Source organism: Salvelinus fontinalis, chromosome 29 (genome assembly GCF_029448725.1).
Source record: "Salvelinus fontinalis isolate EN_2023a chromosome 29, ASM2944872v1, whole genome shotgun sequence".
Lineage (NCBI taxonomy): Eukaryota > Metazoa > Chordata > Actinopteri > Salmoniformes > Salmonidae > Salvelinus > Salvelinus fontinalis.
In genome coordinates this window covers 9177367-9202621 of record NC_074693.1, presented here as the reverse complement: position 1 = coordinate 9202621, position 25255 = coordinate 9177367, and the positions used below count along the sequence as shown (strand labels likewise).

The following is a 25255-nucleotide window of genomic DNA, read 5'->3' as shown; positions in this document are numbered from 1 at the left end:
ACCTTTCTGTCCTGTTGGAACGAACAGGCACTGACCTTTCTGTCCTGTTGGAACGAACAGGCACTGACCTTTCTGTCCTGTTGGAACGAACAGGCACTGACCTTTCTGTCCTATCAGAACGAACAGGCACTGACCTTTCTGTCCTATCAGAATGAACAGGCACTGGCATTTCTGTCCTACCAGAACGAACAGGCACTGACCTTTCTGTCCTATCAGAATGAACAGGCACTGACCTTTCTGTCCTACCAGAATGAACAGGCACTGACCCTTTCTGTCCTGTTGGAACGAACAGGCACTGACCTTTCTGTCCTACAAGAACGAACAGGCATTAAACTTTCTGTCCTATCAGAACAAACAGGCACTGACCTTTCTGTCCTACCAGAACGAACAGGCACTGACCTTTCTGTCCTATCAGAACGAACAGGCACTGACCTTTCTGTCCTATCAGAATGAACAGGCACTGACCTTTCTGTCCTACCAGAATGAACAGGCACTGACCTTTCTGTCCTATCAGAATGAACAGGCACTGACCCTTTCTGTCCTATCAGAACGAACAGGCACTGGCCTTTCTGTCCTATCAGAATGAACAGGCACTGACCTTTCTGTCCTACCAGAACGAACAGGCACTGACCTTTCTGTCCTATCAGAATGAACAGGCACTGACCTTTCTGTCCTGTTGGAACGAACAGGCACTGACCTTTCTGTCCTATCAGAATGAACAGGCACTGACCCTTTCTGTCCTATCAGAACGAACAGGCACTGGCCTTTCTGTCCTATCAGAATGAACAGGCACTGACCTTTCTGTCCTACCAGAACGAACAGGCACTGACCTTTCTGTCCTGTTGGAACGAACAGGCACTGACCTTTCTGTCCTATCAGAACGAACAGGCACTGACCTTTCTGTCCTATCAGAATGAACAGGCACTGACCTTTCTGTCCTACCAGAACGAACAGGCACTGACCTTTCTGTCCTATCAGAATGAAGAGGCACTGACCTTTCTGTCCTACCAGAATGAACAGGCACTGACCCTTTCTGTCCTGTTGGAACGAACAGGCACTGACCTTTCTGTCCTACCAGAACGAACAGGCACTGACCTTTCTGTCCTACCAGAACGAACAGGCACTGACCTTTCTGTCCTATCAGAACGAACAGGCACTGACCTTTCTGTCCTATCAGAATGAACAGGCACTGACCTTTCTGTCCTACCAGAATGAACAGGCACTGACCTTTCTGTCCTATCAGAATGAACAGGCACTGACCTTTCTGTCCTATCAGAATGAACAGGCACTGACCTTTCTGTCCTATCAGAATGAACAGGCACTGACCCTTTCTGTCCTATCAGAACGAACAGGCACTGGCCTTTCTGTCCTATCAGAATGAACAGGCACTGACCTTACTGTCCTATCAGAACGAACAGGCACTGGCCTTACTGTCCTACCAGAATGAACAGGCACTGACCTTTCTGTTCTATCAGAATGAACAGGCACTGACCTTTCTGTCCTACCAGAATGAACAGGCACTGACCCTTTCTGTCCTATCAGAATGAACAGGCACTGGCCTTTCTGTCCTATCAGAATGAACAGGCACTGACCTTTCTGTCCTACCAGAACGAACAGGCACTGACCCTTTCTGTCCTATCAGAACGAACAGGCACTGGCCTTTCTGTCCTATCAGAATGAACAGGCACTGACCTTACTGTCCTATCAGAACGAACAGGCACTGGCCTTACTGTCCTACCAGAATGAACAGGCACTGACCTTTCTGTTCTATCAGAATGAACAGGCACTGACCTTTCTGTCCTACCAGAATGAACAGGCACTGACCCTTTCTGTCCTATCAGAATGAACAGGCACTGACCTTTCTGTCCTACCAGAATGAACAGGCACTGACCCTTTCTGTCCTGTTGGAACGAACAGGCACTGACCTTTCTGTCCTACAAGAACGAACAGGCATTAAACTTTCTGTCCTATCAGAACAAACAGGCACTGACCTTTCTGTCCTACCAGAACGAACAGGCACTGACCTTTCTGTCCTATCAGAACGAACAGGCACTGACCTTTCTGTCCTATCAGAATGAACAGGCACTGACCTTTCTGTCCTACCAGAATGAACAGGCACTGACCTTTCTGTCCTATCAGAATGAACAGGCACTGACCTTTCTTTCCTACCAGAATGAACAGGCACTGACCTTTCTGTCCTATCAGAATGAACAGGCACTGACCTTTCTGTCCTATCAGAATGAACAGGCACTGACCTTTCTGTCCTATCAGAATGAACAGGCACTGACCTTTCTGTCCTATCAGAATGAACAGGCACTGACCCTTTCTGTCCTATCAGAACGAACAGGCACTGGCCTTTCTGTCCTACCAGAATGAACAGGCACTGACCTTGCTGTCCTATCAGAATGAACAGGCACTGACCTTTCTGTCCTACCAGAACGAACAGGCACTGACCTTTCTGTCCTATCAGAACGAACAGGCACTGACCTTTCTGTCCTATCAGAATGAACAGGCACTGACCTTGCTGTCCTATCAGAATGAACAGCCACTGACCTTTCTGTCCTACCAGAATGAACAGGCACTGACCTTGCTGTCCTATCAGAATGAACAGGCACTGACCTTTCTGTCCTACCAGAACGAACAGGCACTGACCTTTCTGTCCTGTTGGAACGAACAGGCACTGACCTTTCTGTCCTGTTGGAACGAACAGGCACTGACCTTTCTGTCCTGTTGGAACGAACAGGCACTGACCTTTCTGTCCTATCAGAACGAACAGGCACTGACCTTTCTGTCCTATCAGAATGAACAGGCACTGGCATTTCTGTCCTACCAGAACGAACAGGCACTGACCTTTCTGTCCTATCAGAATGAACAGGCACTGACCTTTCTGTCCTACCAGAATGAACAGGCACTGACCCTTTCTGTCCTGTTGGAACGAACAGGCACTGACCTTTCTGTCCTACAAGAACGAACAGGCATTAAACTTTCTGTCCTATCAGAACAAACAGGCACTGACCTTTCTGTCCTACCAGAACGAACAGGCACTGACCTTTCTGTCCTATCAGAACGAACAGGCACTGACCTTTCTGTCCTATCAGAATGAACAGGCACTGACCTTTCTGTCCTACCAGAATGAACAGGCACTGACCTTTCTGTCCTATCAGAATGAACAGGCACTGACCCTTTCTGTCCTATCAGAACGAACAGGCACTGGCCTTTCTGTCCTATCAGAATGAACAGGCACTGACCTTTCTGTCCTACCAGAACGAACAGGCACTGACCTTTCTGTCCTATCAGAATGAACAGGCACTGACCTTTCTGTCCTGTTGGAACGAACAGGCACTGACCTTTCTGTCCTATCAGAATGAACAGGCACTGACCCTTTCTGTCCTATCAGAACGAACAGGCACTGGCCTTTCTGTCCTATCAGAATGAACAGGCACTGACCTTTCTGTCCTACCAGAACGAACAGGCACTGACCTTTCTGTCCTGTTGGAACGAACAGGCACTGACCTTTCTGTCCTATCAGAACGAACAGGCACTGACCTTTCTGTCCTATCAGAATGAACAGGCACTGACCTTTCTGTCCTACCAGAACGAACAGGCACTGACCTTTCTGTCCTATCAGAATGAAGAGGCACTGACCTTTCTGTCCTACCAGAATGAACAGGCACTGACCCTTTCTGTCCTGTTGGAACGAACAGGCACTGACCTTTCTGTCCTACCAGAACGAACAGGCACTGACCTTTCTGTCCTACCAGAACGAACAGGCACTGACCTTTCTGTCCTATCAGAACGAACAGGCACTGACCTTTCTGTCCTATCAGAATGAACAGGCACTGACCTTTCTGTCCTACCAGAATGAACAGGCACTGACCTTTCTGTCCTATCAGAATGAACAGGCACTGACCTTTCTGTCCTATCAGAATGAACAGGCACTGACCTTTCTGTCCTATCAGAATGAACAGGCACTGACCCTTTCTGTCCTATCAGAACGAACAGGCACTGGCCTTTCTGTCCTATCAGAATGAACAGGCACTGACCTTACTGTCCTATCAGAACGAACAGGCACTGGCCTTACTGTCCTACCAGAATGAACAGGCACTGACCTTTCTGTTCTATCAGAATGAACAGGCACTGACCTTTCTGTCCTACCAGAATGAACAGGCACTGACCCTTTCTGTCCTATCAGAATGAACAGGCACTGGCCTTTCTGTCCTATCAGAATGAACAGGCACTGACCTTTCTGTCCTACCAGAACGAACAGGCACTGACCTTTCTGTCCTATCAGAACGAACAGGCACTGACCTTTCTGTCCTATCAGAATGAACAGGCACTGACCTTTCTGTCCTAACAGAATGAACAGGCACTGACCTTGCTGTCCTATCAGAATGAACAGGCACTGACCTTTCTGTCCTATCAGAATGAACAGGCACTGACCTTGCTGTCCTATCAGAATGAACAGGCACTGACCTTTCTGTCCTACCAGAACGAACAGGCACTGACCTTTCTGTCCTGTTGGAACGAACAGGCACTGACCTTTCTGTCCTATCAGAACGAACAGGCACTGACCTTTCTGTCCTATCAGAATGAACAGGCACTGACCTTTCTGTCCTACCAGAACGAACAGGCACTGACCTTTCTGTCCTATCAGAATGAACAGGCACTGACCTTTCTGTCCTACCAGAATAAACAGGCACTGACCCTTTCTGTCCTGTTGGAACGAACAGGCACTGACCTTTCTGTCCTACAAGAACGAACAGGCATTGAACTTTCTGTCCTATCAGAACAAACAGGCACTGACCTTTCTGTCCTATCAGAATGAACAGGCACTGACCCTTTCTGTCCTATCAGAACGAACAGGCACTGGCCTTTCTGTCCTATCAGAATGAACAGGCACTGACCTTACTGTCCTATCAGAACGAACAGGCACTGGCCTTACTGTCCTACCAGAATGAACAGGCACTGACCTTTCTGTCCTATCAGAATGAACAGGCACTGACCTTTCTGTCCTACCAGAATGAACAGGCACTGACCCTTTCTGTCCTATCAGAATGAACAGGCACTGGCCTTTCTGTCCTATCAGAATGAACAGGCACTGACCTTTCTGTCCTACCAGAACGAACAGGCACTGACCTTTCTGTCCTATCAGAACGAACAGGCACTGACCTTTCTGTCCTATCAGAATGAGCAGGCACTGACCTTTCTGTCCTACCAGAATGAACAGGCACTGACCTTGCTGTCCTATCAGAATGAACAGGCACTGACCTTGCTGTCCTATCAGAATGAACAGGCACTGACCTTTCTGTCCTGTTGGAACGAACAGGCACTGACCTTTCTGTCCTATCAGAACGAACAGGCACTGACCTTTCTGTCCTATCAGAATGAACAGGCACTGACCTTTCTGTCCTACCAGAACGAACAGGCACTGACCTTTCTGTCCTATCAGAATGAACAGGCACTGACCTTTCTGTCCTACCAGAATGAACAGGCACTGACCCTTTCTGTCCTGTTGGAACGAACAGGCACTGACCTTTCTGTCCTACAAGAACGAACAGGCATTGAACTTTCTGTCCTATCAGAACAAACAGGCACTGACCTTTCTGTCCTACCAGAACGAACAGGCACTGACCTTTCTGTCCTATCAGAACGAACAGGCACTGACCTTTCTGTCCTATCAGAATGAACAGGCACTGACCTTTCTGTCCTACCAGAATGAACAGGCACTGACCTTTCTGTCCTATCAGAATGAACAGGCACTGACCTTTCTGTCCTATCAGAATGAACAGGCACTGACCTTTCTGTCCTATCAGAACGAACAGGCACTGACCTTTCTGTCCTACCAGAATGAACAGGCACTGACCTTTCTGTCCTATCAGAATGAACAGGCACTGACCTTTCTGTCCTATCAGAATGAACAGGCACTGACCTTTCTGTCCTATCAGAATGAACAGGCACTGACCCTTTCTGTCCTATCAGAACGAACAGGCACTGGCCTTTCTGTCCTATCAGAATGAACAGGCACTGACCTTACTGTCCTATCAGAACGAACAGGCACTGGCCTTACTGTCCTACCAGAATGAACAGGCACTGACCTTTCTGTCCTATCAGAATTAACAGGCACTGACCTTTCTGTCCTATCAGAACGAACAGGCACTGACCTTTCTGTCCTGTTGGAACGAACAGGCACTGACCTTTCTGTCCTATCAGAATGAACAGGCACTGACCCTTTCTGTCCTATCAGAACGAACAGGCACTGGCCTTTCTGTCCTATCAGAATGAACAGGCACTGACCTTTCTGTCCTACCAGAACGAACAGGCACTGACCTTTCTGTCCTGTTGGAACGAACAGGCACTGACCTTTCTGTCCTATCAGAATGAACAGGCACTGACCCTTTCTGTCCTATCAGAACGAACAGGCACTGGCCTTTCTGTCCTATCAGAATGAACAGGCACTGACCTTTCTGTCCTACCAGAACGAACAGGCACTGACCTTTCTGTCCTGTTGGAACGAACAGGCACTGACCTTTCTGTCCTATCAGAACGAACAGGCACTGACCTTTCTGTCCTATCAGAATGAACAGGCACTGACCTTTCTGTCCTACCAGAACGAACAGGCACTGACCTTTCTGTCCTATCAGAATGAACAGGCACTGACCTTTCTGTCCTACCAGAATGAACAGGCACTGACCCTTTCTGTCCTGTTGGAACGAACAGGCACTGACCTTTCTGTCCTACCAGAACGAACAGGCACTGACCTTTCTGTCCTATCAGAACGAACAGGCACTGACCTTTCTGTCCTACCAGAACGAACAGGCACTGACCTTTCTGTCCTATCAGAACGAACAGGCACTGACCTTTCTGTCCTATCAGAATGAACAGGCACTGACCTTTCTGTCCTACCAGAATGAACAGGCACTGACCTTTCTGTCCTATCAGAATGAACAGGCACTGACCTTTCTGTCCTATCAGAATGAACAGGCACTGACCTTTCTGTCCTATCAGAATGAACAGGCACTGACCCTTTCTGTCCTATCAGAACGAACAGGCACTGGCCTTTCTGTCCTATCAGAATGAACAGGCACTGACCTTACTGTCCTATCAGAACGAACAGGCACTGGCCTTACTGTCCTACCAGAATGAACAGGCACTGACCTTTCTGTCCTATCAGAATGAACAGGCACTGACCTTTCTGTCCTACCAGAATGAACAGGCACTGACCCTTTCTGTCCTACCAGAATGAACAGGCACTGGCCTTTCTGTCCTATCAAAATGAACAGGCACTGACCTTTCTGTCCTACCAGAACGAACAGGCACTGACCTTTCTGTCCTATCAGAACGAACAGGCACTGACCTTTCTGTCCTATCAGAATGAACAGGCACTGACCTTTCTGTCCTACCAGAATGAACAGGCACTGACCTTGCTGTCCTATCAGAATGAACAGGCACTGACCTTTCTGTCCTACCAGAATGAACAGGCACTGACCTTGCTGTCCTATCAGAATGAACAGGCACTGACCTTTCTGTCCTACCAGAACGAACAGGCACTGACCTTTCTGTCCTGTTGGAACGAACAGGCACTGACCTTTCTGTCCTATCAGAACGAACAGGCACTGACCTTTCTGTCCTATCAGAATGAACAGGCACTGACCTTTCTGTCCTACCAGAACGAACAGGCACTGACCTTTCTGTCCTATCAGAATGAACAGGCACTGACCTTTCTGTCCTACCAGAATGAACAGGCACTGACCCTTTCTGTCCTGTTGGAACGAACAGGCACTGACCTTTCTGTCCTACAAGAACGAACAGGCATTGAACTTTCTGTCCTATCAGAACAAACAGGCACTGACCTTTCTGTCCTACCAGAACGAATAGGCACTGACCTTTCTGTCCTATCAGAACGAACAGGCACTGACCTTTCTGTCCTATCAGAATGAACAGGCACTGACCTTTCTGTCCTACCAGAATGAACAGGCACTGACCTTTCTGTCCTATCAGAATGAACAGGCACTGACCTTTCTGTCCTATCAGAATGAACAGGCACTGACCTTTCTGTCCTATCAGAATGAACAGGCACTGACCTTTCTGTCCTATCAGAATGAACAGGCACTGAACTTACTGTCCTATCAGAACGAACAGGCACTGGCCTTACTGTCCTACCAGAATGAACAGGCACTGACCTTTCTGTCCTATCAGAATGAACAGGCACTGACCTTTCTGTCCTACCAGAATGAACAGGGACTGACCCTTTCTGTCCTATCAGAATGAACAGGCACTGGCCTTTCTTTCCTATCAGAATGAACAGGCACTGACCTTTCTGTCCTACCAGAACGAACAGGCACTGACCTTTCTGTCCTATCAGAACGAACAGGCACTGACCTTTCTGTCCTATCAGAATGAACAGGCACTGACCTTTCTGTCCTACCAGAATGAACAGGCACTGACCTTGCTGTCCTATCAGAATGAACAGGCACTGACCTTTCTGTCCTACCAGAACGAACAGGCACTGACCTTTCTGTCCTGTTGGAACGAACAGGCACTGACCTTTCTGTCCTATCAGAACGAACAGGCACTGACCTTTCTGTCCTATCAGAATGAACAGGCACTGACCTTTCTGTCCTACCAGAACGAACAGGCACTGACCTTTCTGTCCTATCAGAATGAACAGGCACTGACCTTTCTGTCCTACCAGAATGAACAGGCACTGACCCTTTCTGTCCTGTTGGAACGAACAGGCACTGACCTTTCTGTCCTACAAGAACGAACAGGCATTGAACTTTCTGTCCTATCAGAACAAACAGGCACTGACCTTTCTGTCCTACCAGAACGAACAGGCACTGACCTTTCTGTCCTATCAGAACGAACAGGCACTGACCTTTCTGTCCTATCAGAATGAACAGGCACTGACCTTTCTGTCCTACCAGAATGAACAGGCACTGACCTTTCTGTCCTATCAGAATGAACAGGCACTGACCTTTCTGTCCTATCAGAATGAACAGGCACTGACCTTTCTGTCCTATCAGAATGAACAGGCACTGACCCTTTCTGTCCTATCAGAACGAACAGGCACTGGCCTTTCTGTCCTATCAGAATGAACAGGCACTGACCTTACTGTCCTATCAGAACGAACAGGCACTGGCCTTACTGTCCTACCAGAATGAACAGGCACTGACCTTTCTGTCCTATCAGAATTAACAGGCACTGACCTTTCTGTCCTATCAGAACGAACAGGCACTGACCTTTCTGTCCTACCAGAACGAACAGGCACTGACCTTTCTGTCCTGTTGGAACGAACAGGCACTGACCCTTTCTGTCCTATCAGAACGAACAGGCACTGGCCTTTCTGTCCTATCAGAATGAACAGGCACTGACCTTACTGTCCTATCAGAACGAACAGGCACTGGCCTTACTGTCCTACCAGAATGAACAGGCACTGACCTTTCTGTCCTATCAGAATGAACAGGCACTGACCTTTCTGTCCTACCAGAATGAACAGGCACTGACCCTTTCTGTCCTATCAGAATGAACAGGCACTCACCTGTCACAACAAAACTGCATGGCTCAAACGCATTAAGAAGGAAAGAAATTCCACACATGAACTTTTAACAAGGCACACCTGTTAATTGAAATGCATTCAAGTTGACTACCTTACGAAGCTGGTTGAGAGAATGTCAAGAGTGTGAAAGCTGTCATCGAGGCAAAGGGTGGCTACTTTGAAAAATGTCAAATATATTTTGATTTGTTTAACACTTTTTGGTTACTACATGATTCCATATGTGTTATTTCATAGTTTTGATATCTTCACTATTATTCTACAATGTAGAAAATAGTAAAAATAAAGAAAAATCCTGGAATGAGTAGGTGTGTCCAAACTTATGACTGGTACTGTAACTCGTAAACCCGTCACCTGACAAGCTTCCTGTACTTTTACTACTATCATTACAGTTCCTTCTCATAAACACTTTCATGTGTGTACCTGCCTGGCTGCCTGGCTGGTTGGCTGCCTGGCTGGCTGGTTGGCTGCGGGTACTGGAGCTGGGCCCGTGAAGAGACTCTCCTGCTTTGGGTTTTACGGTGCTTTAACCCCCAAATTCTGCTAGGGTACCATTCTACTAGAGTCAGACCTGGGTTCAAATAAGACTTGAAATCTTTCAAAATGTCAGGTTTGCACTCTTGTGACTATTCTATTGGTTCCATTGTTCCATCCAGGCAAGGTCAATCAAGTCCAGATAAAGTATTTGAAAAGATTTAGAAAAGTATTTGAACACACGTCTAAGCAGAGTAGTGGGCTAGTGACTGTACTTCCACAGTGTCCAACTACAGAGTGTGGTTAGATTGGACTTAGTCAGGGAAACGTGAAAGGCCAATAAAAATGGTTTCTCTGACTAATGAGGAGTCCGACCCAGTGGTCAGCTGGACCAAGGGGCTGGTTTCTCGGACTAATGAGGAGTCCGACCCAGTGGTCAGCTGGACCGAGGGGCTGGTTTCTCGGACTAATGAGGAGTCCGACCCAGTGGTCAGCTGGACCGAGGGGCTGGTTTCTCGGACTAATGAGGAGTCCGACCCAGAGGTCAGCTGGACCGAGGGGCTGGTTTCTCTGACTAATGAGGAGTCCGACCCAGTGGTCAGCTGGACCAAGGGGCTGGTTTCTCGGACTAATGAGGAGTCCGACCCAGTGGTCAGCTGGACCGAGGGGCTGGTTTCTCTGACCCAGTTCTAATGCACAGACAGACAGTAGACACCACACTGGCTCCGGCACCAAATGGCACCCCATTCCCTATATATCGCACTTTGGAGATTCACACCAAATGTTTATCAAGAATTGCCTGCATTTCTTAATGTCCATCTCAAGGCAATATGTCCTTGGATTAGAGGATCAGGGAGATAGAATTTCAGGAATAACAAGTTACCTATTTTGTGTTTGTTTGGTGAAAGCTCATGATCATAGTCTGAGAACACGGTAAGGGGAAGAATAAAACTAACAGAGCACTGTGGGTGATCTAGAGCTGTCCTACTACACACACACACACACACACACACACACACACACACACACACACGGCCAAGCCAAGCTAGCAACTACCCAAACAGTGTGACATCCAGGACGTCTTAAAAATACAAACGCTCCGCTGTGGGAGACCTGACAGAGCTTATCTCCTTATAAAGTCAACCTTTACATGTTATAAACAGACAGAGAGAGGGGGAGGGAGGGAGGGAGGGAGGGAGGGAGGGAGGGAGGGAGGGAGGGAGGGAGGGAGGGAGGGAGGGAGGGAGGGAGGGAGGGAGGGAGAGAGAGAGAGAGAGGGAGAGAGAGGGAGGGAGGGAGGGAGGGAGGGAGGGAGGGAGAGAGGGAGAGAGGGAGGGAGGGAGGGAGGGAGGGAGGAAGGGAGGGAGGGAGGGAGAGAGAGAGAAAGAGAGAGAGAGAAAGAGAGAGAGAGAGAGAGAGAGAGGGGGAGGGAGGGAGAGAGAGAGAGAGGGAGAGGGAGAGAGAGAGAGATAGAGAGAGAGAGAGAGAGAGAGAGAGAGAGGGAGAGGGAGAGGGAGAGGGAGAGAGAGATGGGGTGCAACACCAAGCCCAGACTGTCAAGAAAGACCAGTCCAAGAGAAATGGAAAACCAACCCTTGTGTCTGTAAAACCCCTATCCCACACAGACTGTCTCAACAGGCTTCCTTTCAAAGCGTCATGACAACGTATTGTAGTTGAGAGTGAGGTATCAACGTCAAAATGAATATCTTTCTCTCAATGGGAACTGGAAGCTGTAGTTGGAGAGAGAAAGCATGGTCCTGTCACAGTAAAACAGCTTGAGAAATGGTGCTATGGCTGCGACCAATTCCAGAGGTGTTGCTCCCTTCCCATAATGGCCTTATCCACTACCCTTCACAGATTTAGCTGTAAATGCCAGGATACACAGTTGAAGTCAGAAGTTTACATACAATTAGGTTGGAGTCATTAAAACTCGTTTGTCATCCACTCCACAAACTTCTTAATAACAAACTATAGTTTTGGCAAGTCGTTTAGGACATCTACTTTGTGCAAGACAAAAGTAATTTTTCCATAAATTGTTTACAGACAGATTATTTAATTTATAATTCAATGTATCACAATTCCAGTGGGTAAGAAGTTTACATACACTAAGTTGACTGTGCCTTTAAACAGCTTGGAAAATTCCAGAAAATTATGTCATGGCTTTAGAAGCTTCTATTAGGCTAATTGAAATCATTTGAGTCAATTGGAGGTGTACCTGTGGATGTATTTCAAGGCCTACCTTCAAACTCAGTGCCTCTTTGCTTGACATCATGGGAAAATCAAAAAAAATCAGCCAAGACGTCAGAAAATAAATTGTAGACCTCCACAAGTCTGGTTCATCCTTGGGAGCAATTTCCAAACACCTGAAGGTACCACGTTCATCTGTACAAACAATAGTACGCAAGTATAAACACCATGGGACCACGCAGCTGTCATACTGCTCAGGAAGGAGACACGTTCTGTCTCCTAGAGATGAATGTACTTTGGTGCGAAAAGTGCAAATCAATTCCAGAACAACAGCAAAGGACCCATGTGGAGATGCTGGAGGAAACAGGTACAAAGTATCTATATCCACAGTAAAACGAGTCCTATATCGACATAACCTGAAAGGCCGTTCAGCAAGGAAGAAGCCACTGCTCCAAAACCGCCATAAAAAAGCCAGGCTACGGTTTGCAACTGCACATGGCGACAAAGATCATACTTTTTGGAGAAATGTCCTCTGGTCTGATGAAACAAAAATAGAATTGTTTGGCCATAATGATCATCGTTATGTTTGGAGGAAAAAGGTGGACTCTTGCAAGCTGAAGAACACCATCCCAACCGCAAATCACGGGGGTGGCAGCGTCATGTTGTGGGGGTGCTTTGCTCCAGGAGGGACTGGTGCACTTCACAAAATAGATGGCATCACGAGGGAGGAAAATTATGTGGATATATTGAAGCAAAATCTCAAGACTTCAGTCAGGAAGATAAAGCTTGGTCGCAAATGGGTCTTCCAAATGGACAATGACCCCAAGCATACTTACAAAGTTGTGGCAAAATGGCTTAAGGACAACAAAGTCAAGGTATTGGAGTGGCCATCACAAAGCCTTGACCTCAAACCTATAGAAAATTTGTGGGCAGAACTGAAAAAGCGTGTGCGAGCAAGGAGGCCTACAAACCTGACTCAGTTACACCAGCTCTGTCAGGAGGAATGGGCCAAAATTCACCCAACTTATTGTGGGAAGCTTGTGGAAGGCTACCTGAAACTTTTGACCCAAGTTAAACAATTTAAAGGCAATGCTACCAAATACTAATTGAGTGTATGTAAACTTCTGACCCACTGGGAATGTGATGAAAGAAATAAAAACTGGAATAAATCATTCTCTCTACTATTATTTGGACATTTCACATTCTTAAAATAAAGTGGTGATCCTAACTGACCTAAAACATGGAATTTTTACTCCGATTAAATGTCAGGAATTGTGAAAAACTGAGTTTAAATGTATTTGGCTAATGTGTATGTAAACTTCCGACTTCAATTGTAGGTGTGGGCCTAACTAAGAAAGTGATACATATATAAGTTAATTAACTTCTGCTAAATTACTATCATTTATCCTGTTCTATCAGATCCACGGAGAAGAGTAAAGGAAGGTAGAGAGAAGGACAGCATTACTGAATGGAGAGCAGCCTTGGTGCAGGAAGGCTAGGGGAAAACGCTCTGCCTGCAGCATGGGGAGACGATTTGCACCGCCACAGTAAGGTGGTAAACCAACAGTCATTCCAACTATTCTGGACGTGGACACTTTTCTATAGCCTATTACTAGGCAACGGCCACTAGGCAACGGCCACTGGACAGCGCAACTAGACTACAGTCATAAATAATAATAATTCCAACAATACCATTTCTCTGCTCCATTCTCGGTAAAATGTTGTTCTGACGTTTAATAAGTTGTCAACAAAATTATGAGAATCTTAAACAGGCAATTAGACTACAATTAGCTTTCCTTACGCATGAAATAAAACACTGGATTGTGCAGCAGTATGGTGCATTTCATAAAAGTGCAATTTATGCGCAAATCGCTATTGTTTGATTTATAAAATCCAGTTGCACATTTTTTGATGCATAATAGCTTACTTTGCTTCAGTTAACATTTTGGATTAACTTTAAATGAAAAGCGGATTAAGACTGACACTCACATCTGTTGTTGGTGTCCATCCCGGTGGAAGTAACGGATGAGAGAGAGGTGGTTTCCCGGGCTCACCCGGAGAGCGTGACGGAGAACAGCCCCATGTGAGACCGCGCGGACAGCTACACTTGATACATAGCAGACTCTCTCTATCTCTCTCAATGAAGTTACTGAGAAAAGAACAGCGCGCTCTTTGCTGGGTCCTAAAGCTATAATGTCAAAGTACAGTATGGCAATAGCCCTGACTACCTATATCCAGGTGGCGGCCATCATTCAGGTTAGGTGGGGCTCATCTACATTTTTTTTGCAAACAATAACATGCATATTTTGAATTAATACCTGTCACACATCAGTTTGTAAACAATGTAAAACCATGAAAAACATTCCAGAAACACAGTGCTTTCTGTGGTGGGGGGGCAAGCAAGCAGAACATATGGAGCGTTACGCTGTGATTGGCTCAGTTCTCTGTCACCACGTGGCCGCCATGTTTAAGGGTAGAGCTCAAAGGTTCTAGCCCCTTGGGTGGTGCCATAGAGTTATATATGAAGTGCCCATCCAAGAAGGCTCAAGGTCATGATGTCAAATCACGTCATATCTACAGTAGCTTTGATTGGACTGATCATATCAACATCATACTTTCAAAACCTTAGCTAGCAGTCATCATCATGAATCAAGTCGACAATCTACTGTCAAATCCTATTTAATCCTTGACATATGAGGATAAATAATGAAGAGAAATTATTGATAAAAGGTATCGGTGCTCATTGACCATTGGACATTGCATAACAAGTTGGAAATCACAAATTCAACAATGAGTGGTTTGGAAGGAATCAGTTCCTAACTGCAAGCATTGCAAATCAATCATTATTCTGCTATTTAGTGTCGTGGCTGTGTGGTCCCAAGTCTAAGATTAAGGGTCTCTTTTCCTAGTTTAAAATGATTAACATTCAACATTGGCCATGCTGTCAATGAAGCATGATTTGTGCCGCACAAAAACAGCTGTTAACTTGGAACTGGGAAATCTGACTTTTGTGAGTTCAAGACAACTGAGAACTCGGGAAAAAACGAGCTACGACTGGGAAAATACGTTTTGAACTTTCATCCAACTCAGAAATGTAAATTTGGAACTCGGGCCTCTTTCTAGAGCTACGACCTGAAGATCACTGACGTCATCAGGATTCAACCTTTTTTTCCAGAGTTTCCAGTTGTATTGAAAGCACCATAAGTCCAGAGAATGCCAGACTTTGATGACAAAGTTTGATGACAACATTTTCCCATGAAGGACAACCGCTCCACCTTCCTGTTCAAGTGAGCACAGCACAACAAGGTGAGTCCAAACATGTCTTGTATGCTGCTGCATAAATGATGTAATATGCCAAGGAGATGTGTATACTGTAGCTAAGAAAGTAATACTAAGTGTATGTTGTATAGTAAGATGTTAGTAGCCCATGTGCCTCACCCTAATAATTTGGTCAATTTTCACTTCTTAATTTCACCTAACGTTACTGTTCTGACTTAATGGTGCACATGTAGCCTATAACCTGTTTTTGAGAAATACAATCATTGAATATTGTAAGAGCTTTCATTGTCTGCTTATTTGCCCCCTTTATTTTTCCTACGGTTCTGAATTGGTGTACAAGGAGAACACTGTAAGAACGACCCATGTTCTGAATTCTGTTGCTGTACATTTCAAAAGTGCTGAACATATTGTATTGACTACTTCTGTCCTAGCTCGCTCATTAATGTCTTCATCGAAATTACGGATTGCCTCTAATCCGCTTGTCGTCCCCTTATGCCATAGTTTGTATATCTCAATTGTCAGCAGAAACCGCATTTGTTTAAGCAAGTCAGCCATATCAGCTATGTTTGTTTAAAAGGCAGTAAATGAGGCTGAATGAACTGTTTCGCTGCCAGACAAGGCTCCGCTGATAGCCAGGTGTAGCTGTGGTATAGTGAAATTAATGTATTGTTTAGTGTTGTGTTGTGAATTTGCTGGCATTCATCCTACATGTTTAATTTTTTGCCCCACCAAGATTTACATGCTACAATCGCCACTGCCTACATCTAACTGCAAAAAGGTCTGGACCTTAACAGCACAGATAGTTGTGGGTTCACCCCATGATGCGTAGGCACAACATACAGACACGCATATGAATTGATTGATTGATCGATTGACAGTCACATACACATACACATGAAATCAGTATTTTAATTGGAATAAATTATACATGATGTAACTGTGAAGTTACAGTATGTTTTATAGATTCAAAATGAAACAAATTATACAATTCATAAAATAAGTCCTGGACTAAAAATAATGAATCTTTATTGAAAATGCTTTTTAGTCCAGGAGTATGATTAATCTGTGTTAAGGAAACCAACTACATAACTGCAAACAAGTGTAGTCTATAACTGCATGTTAACCAAGCTGCACACTTCTCATTTCATGTCTGAAATAGTATTTAATGTTTATTTATGCAATGATCCAGGATGAATACGTATTCATAATTCAACTAAAGAGTGACATTATCCTTTGTGTAACCAATACTGTTCTCTCTTTCACAATGCTACAGCAGGTACATCTAACATGTGTTTGTTTTCCTCACAGTGAATACATCCAGTCTGTAGCCTATCATTGCGTGAATAGTTATCATAACTGGTGGACCAAAAAGTCTTAGGTTTGTCCTAGTCTCACCCGTCAAGGTTTGTTCAGACACCAATATGGATTCACTGAAGCATCTTTTGCTGTACATATTCACTATCTGACTTTGGATTTAAGGATCAGAAAAATATTTGAAATATAGGTATGATGTCATTAAAAGATTTGTATGATGTCATTAAAAGATGGGGATGATGTCATTATAAGATTTGTATGATGTCATTAAAAGATGGGTATGATGTCATTAAAAGATGGGTATGATGTCATTATAAGATGGCTGCCAGCATCACTGTAAACCACAACATACTAGTGATAAAGTGAAAGAAGAGAAATGATCACCAGTAAGAGGAGAAATGATCACCAGTAAGCACCATTTTAAAAACTAAAACAAAAGCATTGTTTGTTCATTCGTCCATCCATCCATCCATCTATTCAATCATTCTGATAAAGTGGTGTAAATGATATCTACATTCTAGTCATTCAGTTTGCTGGTGCTGCACACTAACAGTTTATAAAATAATCCACAATAGTAAGGCAAAGCCAAAAGTCTCCTGACCTCCGTGTCTCTCCCTCTGTCTCTCCCTCTGTCTCTCTCTCTGGACCCTGGACAGTGGTGGGGAGGGTTTGGTTCAGTCTGTGGCAGTGAGATTACACATTCCCCTCGCTTTGTCTCTCTGTCTGCCTGTTTGCCTGTCTGCTTGTCTGTCTGTCTCTCTCTCTGTATGTCTGTCTTTCTGTAGCAACATTCTCGATCTGATGTAAATTCTCTCTCTCTCTCTATCTCTGTTTTCATTGACAGTCTCTCTCTCTCTATTTCTGTTTTCATTAACAGTCTCTCTATCTATCTCTGTTTTCATTAAGTCTCTCTCTCTCTCTATCTCTGTTTTCATTAAGTGTCTCTCTCTCTCTCTCTCTCTCTCTCTCTCTCTCTCTCTCTCTGTTTTCATTAAGTCTCTCTCTCTCTCTCTCTCTCTCTCTCTCTCTCTCTCTCTCTGTTTTCATTAAGTCTCTCTCTCTCTCTCTCTATCTCTGTTTTCATGAAGTCTCTCTCTCTCTCTCTCTCTCTCTATCTCTGTTTTCATTAAGTGTCTCTCTCTCTCTCTCTCTCGCTCTCTGTCTCTCTCTCTCTATCTCTGTTTTCATTAAGTCTCTCTCTCTCTCTCTCTCTCTATCTCTGTTTTCATTAACAGTCTCTCTCTCTCTCTCTCTCTCTCTCTCTCTCTCTGTTTTCATTAAGTGTCTCTCTCTCTCTCTCTCTCGCTCTCTGTCTCTCTCTCTCTATCTCTGTTTTCATTAAGTCTCTCTCTCTCTCTCTCTCTCTCTCTCTCTCTCTATCTCTGTTTTCATTAACAGTCTCTCTCTCGCTCTCGCTCTCTCTCTCTGTTTTTATTAAGTCTCTCTCTCTCTGTTTTCATGAACAGTCTCTCTCTCTCTTTCGCTCTCTCTCTCTCTCTATCTTTGTTTTCATTAACACACGTCTCTCTCTCGCTCTCTCTCTCTCTTTTCATTAAGTCTCTTTCTCTCTCTATCTCTCTGTTTTCATTAACAGTCTCTCTCTCTCGATCTCTGTTGTCATTAACAGTCTCTCTTTCTATAATTAGAACAGTTTCTCTTTCTCAATTTCCTCTAATTGTCTCTCTCTCTCCATGGTTAGAAGAGTCGGGCCTGTTTCTTCATTTCATTCCTCTTCCAGAGAGCCAGCCGGTCAAACTCTGCCACGGCCATCCCAAACACCTGTAGGAACTCCTCGGGACTCAGATGACGCTGGAAGACAGAGAAACACAGGGAGACACTGTAGCATGGCTCATGTAGACTATGTGGATAATGTCTGAAATAGTGACCTTTAACTTTTCGTAAGGATAGGAGGCGGCATTGAACAGATTATTTAATTGAAAATCAAACACCAAACTAAGCCAGATCTTAACCTCACCTCTAGTCTGGCTCTGTCTACATCTTTAGGCACTCTGTGTCGCCCCCTGGTGGTCACGATTAGCACTTCATACGGGTAAACCTGCAACAGACAGGTCAGATAGAGTTAGAAGATATATGTAGTCAACAGGGTTGGGTTCAAATCAGGAAGTACACTTAAATTCCAATTCATATTCTGATAATACTTTGAATTTCATGGTACTTCCTGAATTGATTAAAGTGAAATTGAATTGACCTCAAACCACGTGAGATGAAAAGCTTCAGCAGATGTCTCAGTCATAAAACAGCTGTTTCCTTTGCAATCACAGCGTAGAACCCATTGTATGGAACATAGCAGAGGTGTTCTATAGAATGAGATGATTATTGGCGGCCCTTCCATTTACTTTCTCTCAGCAAGTCTCTCTTAACCTCTTTTCATACGGACTGGAAGCAGAATTTGGAATTTGTGACACAAAATCTATCGAAAGGTCAGGATGGGGTGAGAGAAATGTCCAGTGACCTCTTGACCCGGAAGCTCTTTGTTATGTCAGTACATGTCCTGTTAGAATTCTTTAAGAATGCATTGTTCCTTCCTCTCTCCCTTGAAGAAAATTCCTAATCTGACAAAGCTGGGTGAAAGTAATTTCTTAAAGTTATACATTTGTGTTAGATCAGTGATTACTTCAAGGAAAGGAGGAGGGAATGGTGTGTTTTTAAAGTATTCAAACCGGGCCCTGGTTCTGACTGTGGAAGCTGCCCTGTGACCTACAGTATGACCCTTTGACTAGGGCAGACCAGGGCAGGATGCCATAACTCTACTGCTGCTTCCTCTGGTAGGGTCATTGAGCCAGGAGTGAGAGAGAGCAGCTATACTGGCCTATAGTGTCCTATTGCCTTTGTATGAACAAACCCCAGTCTTTGTGATCCAGTAGGAATGGAATTCTCCCCACCAGTGGTTCCTCACACACCACTTAGAGAACAGTCTTACATCCTTCTGATTGAAGCCTACTGCTTGACAGTCCACTCCACATTACAATCAACTTTCAGACTCTTACCTTGTATTCTGTAGGAGAGAAAAATAGGAAAAATACCCGATTACAATCATGCAATAAGGAAATCCCACAATGTTATACATGTATTGAGGCCTGAACCCAGGGTGGTTATACAGCACTCCTACCTCTGGTTCCCCAGTTGACGTCACTGCTGCTGTCATACTGCTGGTAGTAGTCTGGGGCTGCACTCTGGGGCTGCAGGGATACACATAGAGACCTGTTAGTGATGCTACAGCTGTGTTTGTCAAGTAAGCTTCCATGACAACTAGGAGATAAGCTTGAATTACAGCCTTCAACTGTATGTAAATCATTTTTGGTTGCTGTCTCCAAGAAATAGGTCTCTCTGTCGAAAGATACTTTAATCTCAATATATTTGAACATAACTGTATAAATAAAGAAGAGTATAGTGTTGATGGTTACCCTGTTGACACCGTTCCGCCTGTATCCTGGTAGAGAGGCTGACTTGTACGAATCTACAAAAAAGGATGCTGTCAGAAGTTGTCATAATTGCTTTACAGTTGGGGTTATATATACATGTCAAAATATCAGAGCAGGTCAGGAAAGAGATTCACGGCCACCTGAATGTGCCTTCATGTCTCTCTCATCAATGTACAGTAGAGGGCGATGTTTACAAACATATGGATTTCATGTATGTAATGCTGTTTTACTGTTGTACTCACCATTGTCTAGGCTGTAATTGGATCGAGGAGCTGAAAGAGAGCAAGGAGAAAAAACAGGATTACTGAAAGAGCGAGAGAGAGAGAGAGACAGAGAGAGAACGAGAGAACAAGGCAATCAAAAACAAGCTAAGCGTCAGTATAGAGACAAAGTAGAGTCGCAATTCAACGGCTCAGACACAAGAGGTACGTGGCAGGGTCTACAGTCAATCACGGACTACAAAAAGAAAACCAGCCCCGTCGCGGACCACGATGTCCTGCTTCCAGACAAACTAAACAACTTCTTTGCTCGCTTTGAGGACAATACAGTGCCACTGACACAGCCCTCTACAAAAACCTGCGGGCTCTCCTTCACTGCAGCCGAGGTGAGTAAAACATTTAAACGTGTTAACCCTCGCAAGGCTGCCGGCCCAGACGGCCTCAGAGCATGCGCAGACCAGCTGGTTGGTGTGTTTACTGACATATTTAATCAATCCTTATCCCAGTCTGCTGTTCCCACATGCTTCAAGAGGGCCAGCATTGTTCCAGTTCCCAAGAAAGCGAAGGTAACTGAGCTAAAGGACTATCGCCCCATAGCACTCACTTCTGTCATCATGGAGTGCTTTGAGAGACTAGTCAAGGACCATATCACATCCACCCTACCTGACACCCTAGACCCACTCCAATTTGCTTACCACCCCAATAGGTCCACAGACGACGCAATCGCAATCACACTGCACACTGCCCTAACCCACCTGGACAAGAGGAATACCTATGTAAGAATGCTGTTCATCGACTACAGCTCAGCATTTAACACCATAGTACCCTCAAACCCTGGGTCTCGACCCCGCCCTATGCAACTGGGTCCTGGACTACCTGACGAGCCGCCCCCAGGTGGTGAGGGTAGGAAACAACATCTCCACCCGGCGGATCCTCAACACTGGGGCCCCACAAGGGTGAGTTCTCAGCCCTCTCCTGTACTCCCTGTTCACCCATGACTGCGTGGCAATGCACGCCTCCAACTCAATCATCAAGTTTGCAGACGACACTACAGTGGTAGGCCTGATTACCAACAACGATGAGACGGCCTACAGGGAGGAGGTGAGGGACCTCGGAGTGTGGTGTCAGGAAAATAACCTCACACTCAACGTCAACAAAACAAAGGAGATGATTGTGGACTTCATGGAAACAGCAGGGGGAGCACCCCCTATCCACATCGACAGGACATTAGTGGAGAAGGTGGAAAGTTTTAAGTTCCTTGGCGTACACATCACGGACAAAATGAAATGGTCCACCCACACAGACAGCGTGGTGAAGAAGGCGCGGCAGCACCTCTTCAACCTCAGGAGGCTGAAGAAATTCGCTTGTCATCAAAAACACTCACACACTTTTACAGATGCACAATCGAGAGCATCCTGTCGGGCTGTATCACCGCCTGGTACGGCAACTGCTCTGCCCACAACCGTAAGGCACTCCAGAGGGTGGTGAGGTCTGCACAACGCATCACCGGGGGCAAACTACCTGCTCTTCAGGACACCTACACCACCCAATATCACAGGAAGGCCAAAAAGATCATCAAGGACAACAACCACCCGAGCCACTGCCTGTTCACCCCGACATCATCCAGAAGGCGAGGTCAGTACAGGTGCATCAAAGCTGGGACCGAGAGATTGAAAAACAGCTTTTATCTCAAGGCCATCAGACTGTTAAACAGCCATCACTAACATTGAGTGGCTGTTGCCAACATACTGACTCAATCTCTACCCACTTTATAATTAAAAATTGTATGTAATAAATGTATCACTAGTCACTTTAAACTATGCCACTTTATATCATGTTTACATACCCTACCCTACTCATCTCAAATGCATATACTGTACTCTATACCATCTACTGCATCTTGCCTATGCCGTTCAGCCATATATATTTGTATGTACATATTCTCATTCATTCCTTTACACTTGTGTGTATAAGGTAGTTGTTGTGAAATTGTTAGATTACTTGTTAGATATTACTGCACGGTCGGAACTAGAAGCACAAGCATTTCGACTACACTCGCATCAACATCTGCTAACCATGTGTATGTGATAAATACAATTTGATTTGATTTGAAGATAGAGAGAGACAGAGAGAGATAGAGAGATAGAAAGAGACATAGAGAGAGAGTCCAGAGAGAGAGGCGAGAGAGAGACAGAGACAGATACAGCGAGAAAGAGAGAGAGAATGAGAGAGAGAGAGAGAGAGACAGAGACAGAGACAGCGAGAAAGAGAGAGAGAGAATGAGAGAGAGAGAGAGAGAGAGAGAGATAGAGGCGAGAGAGAGACAGAGACAGAGACAGCGAGAAAGAGAGAGAGAGAGAGAACCTCCTAAGAAATTTGACAAAGGCCTTCATTCAGCTAGAGAAGAGTTTCACCACAGAGTTTCTAAACCCAGAGGCACAACATTGTGATACTTCTGGGGAAACGCTTGCAAAACAGACCAGGCCAGGGTTAGTTGATAACTTTCTCTGAATCTAAAGGTACAACCTAGATTGGAACCAATGTCTTAAGTAGTTGAACATGTTATTACTCCAACCTCATGATTTGAAACTGACAGGTTTCAATCCCACTGCAGTGTTTGTGGTCTGTGCCCACCCCATCCGAGTCCCCTTCCTTCTGAGCTGATTTAATGAGACAGAAGAATGAGAAGCATGTCACCTCTTACTACTCAGAAATAAACCACAATATGGGACGCCAGCTGAGAGGGTTCAGGAGAGGAGAGATAGATATATAGTGAGAGAGTGAGAGTGAGAGTGAGAGCGAGAGAGAAAGAGAGAGAGAGAGAGAAAGAAAGAGAGAGGAAGAAAGAGAGAGAGAGGAAGAAAGAGAGAAAGAGAGAGATGGAGAGAGAACAATTATTATGAAGTGAGCTAAGGGCATAGACTCTCTGTCTAAACATGCATTATAGTCACGACAATCTGACTAGGTGAAAAAAATTATAGTTTCAGAGGCAAACTCAAATGGTTGTTCCCAGGACAATGTGGACCACGCTGACTTTCAATGCAGCAACTGCTTGCTTGCAGAAGACTACAGGAGCGAAGTAGCTATTCTTAGCAAGCAAGTAGCAAACCTACACAAGCTACTGGGGAACCCACACCCACCTACTTTTTTTTTCTCTCCCACCCCAGTAGCCGGACGCCGCTCTGGTCTGATGGAAGTGTCACCGCCATGGCGGCTCTCCACATCCTCGTCCCTGAAGGGTTCTCCTCCTTCCCTGGAGAACGGAACTGTTCTCGACCCAACAAACCAGCCATGGAGGTACGTCACTCGCAGTGGAAGTCGAAGAAAGTGTCCTCTGGCAATAGGGTCTCTTTGGGGATGTTGAGCCCGGACCTGACACAGACCAGAAACGGCTTTGCCGCCCTGGATCCAGAGGTTCCGGCGCCTTCGACCTTGGTGCCTTCCCAATCAAGATCGGATCTGGAGTTACCTGTGTCTTGGTCCTTGGTTCTGTCTCCCTCTCCGGTGGCTTCTACCTCGAGTTCAGATCCTTGGAGCTCCCAGCCTCACCAGTCCGTGAGACTGCCTGAGAGACCGGCCCATTCAACAACATCGGCAGATCTATGGTGAGAAACATCTTGGTTTTGTCACGCCCTGATCTGTTTCACCTGTCTTTGTGATTGTCTCCACCCACCTCCAGGTGTGACGTGTTTTCCTCATTAGTCCCTGGGTACTTATTCCTGTGTTCACTGCTTGTCTGTTGCCAGTTCGTCTTGATTGTCAAGTCAACCATTCTGCTTTTTTCTTCTGTCTGTTTTACTAGTCTCCCGGTTGTGACCCTTGCCCGTCTGGACTCTGAACCCGCCTGCATGACCATTCTGCCTGCCCTGACCTCGAGGCTGCCTGTACCTTTTGGAATTTGACATGATTTTGATATTTTGCCTGTCCACTACCATTTTCTTGCCTACGCCTTGGAATATAATAAATATCAGAGACTAACCATCTGCATGTGGGTCTCGCCTTGTGCCCTTATAGTGCTACCCAGGAGCATGAGTACAGGACATCACAAGGCTGCTTCCGACTGTTCTACCCAGGAGCACGAGTACAGGACATCACAAGGCTGCTTCCGACTGTTCTACCCAGGAGTACAGGACATCACAAGGCTGCTTCCGACTGTTCTACCCAGGAACACGAGTACAGGACATCACAAGGCTGCTTCCTACTGTTCTACCCAGGAGCACGAGTACAGGACATCACAAGGCTGCTTCCGACTGTTCTACCCAGGAGCACGAGTACAGGACATCACAAGGCTGCTTCCTACTGTTCTACCCAGGAACACGAGTACAGGACATCACAAGGCTGCTTCCTACTGTTCTACCCAGGAGTACAGGACATCACAAGGCTGCTTCCGAATGTTCTACCCAGGAACACGAGTACAGGACATCACAAGGCTGCTTCCTACTGTTCTACCCAGGAGCACGAGTACAGGACATCACAAGGCTGCTTCCTACTGTTCTACCCAGGAACACGAGTACAGGACATCACAAGGCTGCTTCCTACTGTTCTACCCAGGAACACGAGTACAGGACATTACAAGGCTGCTTCCTACTGTTCTACCCAGGAGCACGAGTACAGGACATCACAAGGCTGCTTCCGACTGTTCTACCCAGGAGCACGAGTACAGGACATTACAAGGCTGCTTCCTACTGTTCTACCCAGGAACACGAGTACAGGACATTACAAGGCTGCTTCCTACTGTTCTACCCAGGAACACGAGTACAGGACATTACAAGGCTGCTTCCTACTGT

The 25255-nt window shown here is 45.6% G+C and overlaps 2 protein-coding genes across 2 annotated transcripts in view; both read right to left on the bottom strand.

The window, feature by feature from the left end:
• The window catches only part of LOC129827394 (actin filament-associated protein 1-like 1), a 119039-nt gene extending 104719 nt beyond the window's left edge, over positions 1-14320 (bottom strand). The window contains exon 1 of the mRNA XM_055888188.1: positions 14204-14320. Coding sequence (XP_055744163.1) covers positions 14204-14222 — 19 coding nt within the window. The 5' untranslated portion in view covers positions 14223-14320. The remainder of the gene's footprint in view (positions 1-14203) is intronic.
• A 2064-nt stretch (positions 14321-16384) lies between these two features.
• The window catches only part of LOC129827392 (actin-binding LIM protein 3-like), a 102021-nt gene continuing 93150 nt past the window's right edge, over positions 16385-25255 (bottom strand). The window contains exons 17-22 of the mRNA XM_055888185.1: positions 20493-20522; positions 20233-20285; positions 19938-20007; positions 19816-19823; positions 18783-18863; positions 16385-18616 (exon numbers count right to left, since the gene is read on the bottom strand). Of these exons, the coding sequence (XP_055744160.1) occupies positions 18503-18616; positions 18783-18863; positions 19816-19823; positions 19938-20007; positions 20233-20285; positions 20493-20522 (356 nt within the window). The 3' untranslated portion in view covers positions 16385-18502. The remainder of the gene's footprint in view (positions 18617-18782; positions 18864-19815; positions 19824-19937; positions 20008-20232; positions 20286-20492; positions 20523-25255) is intronic.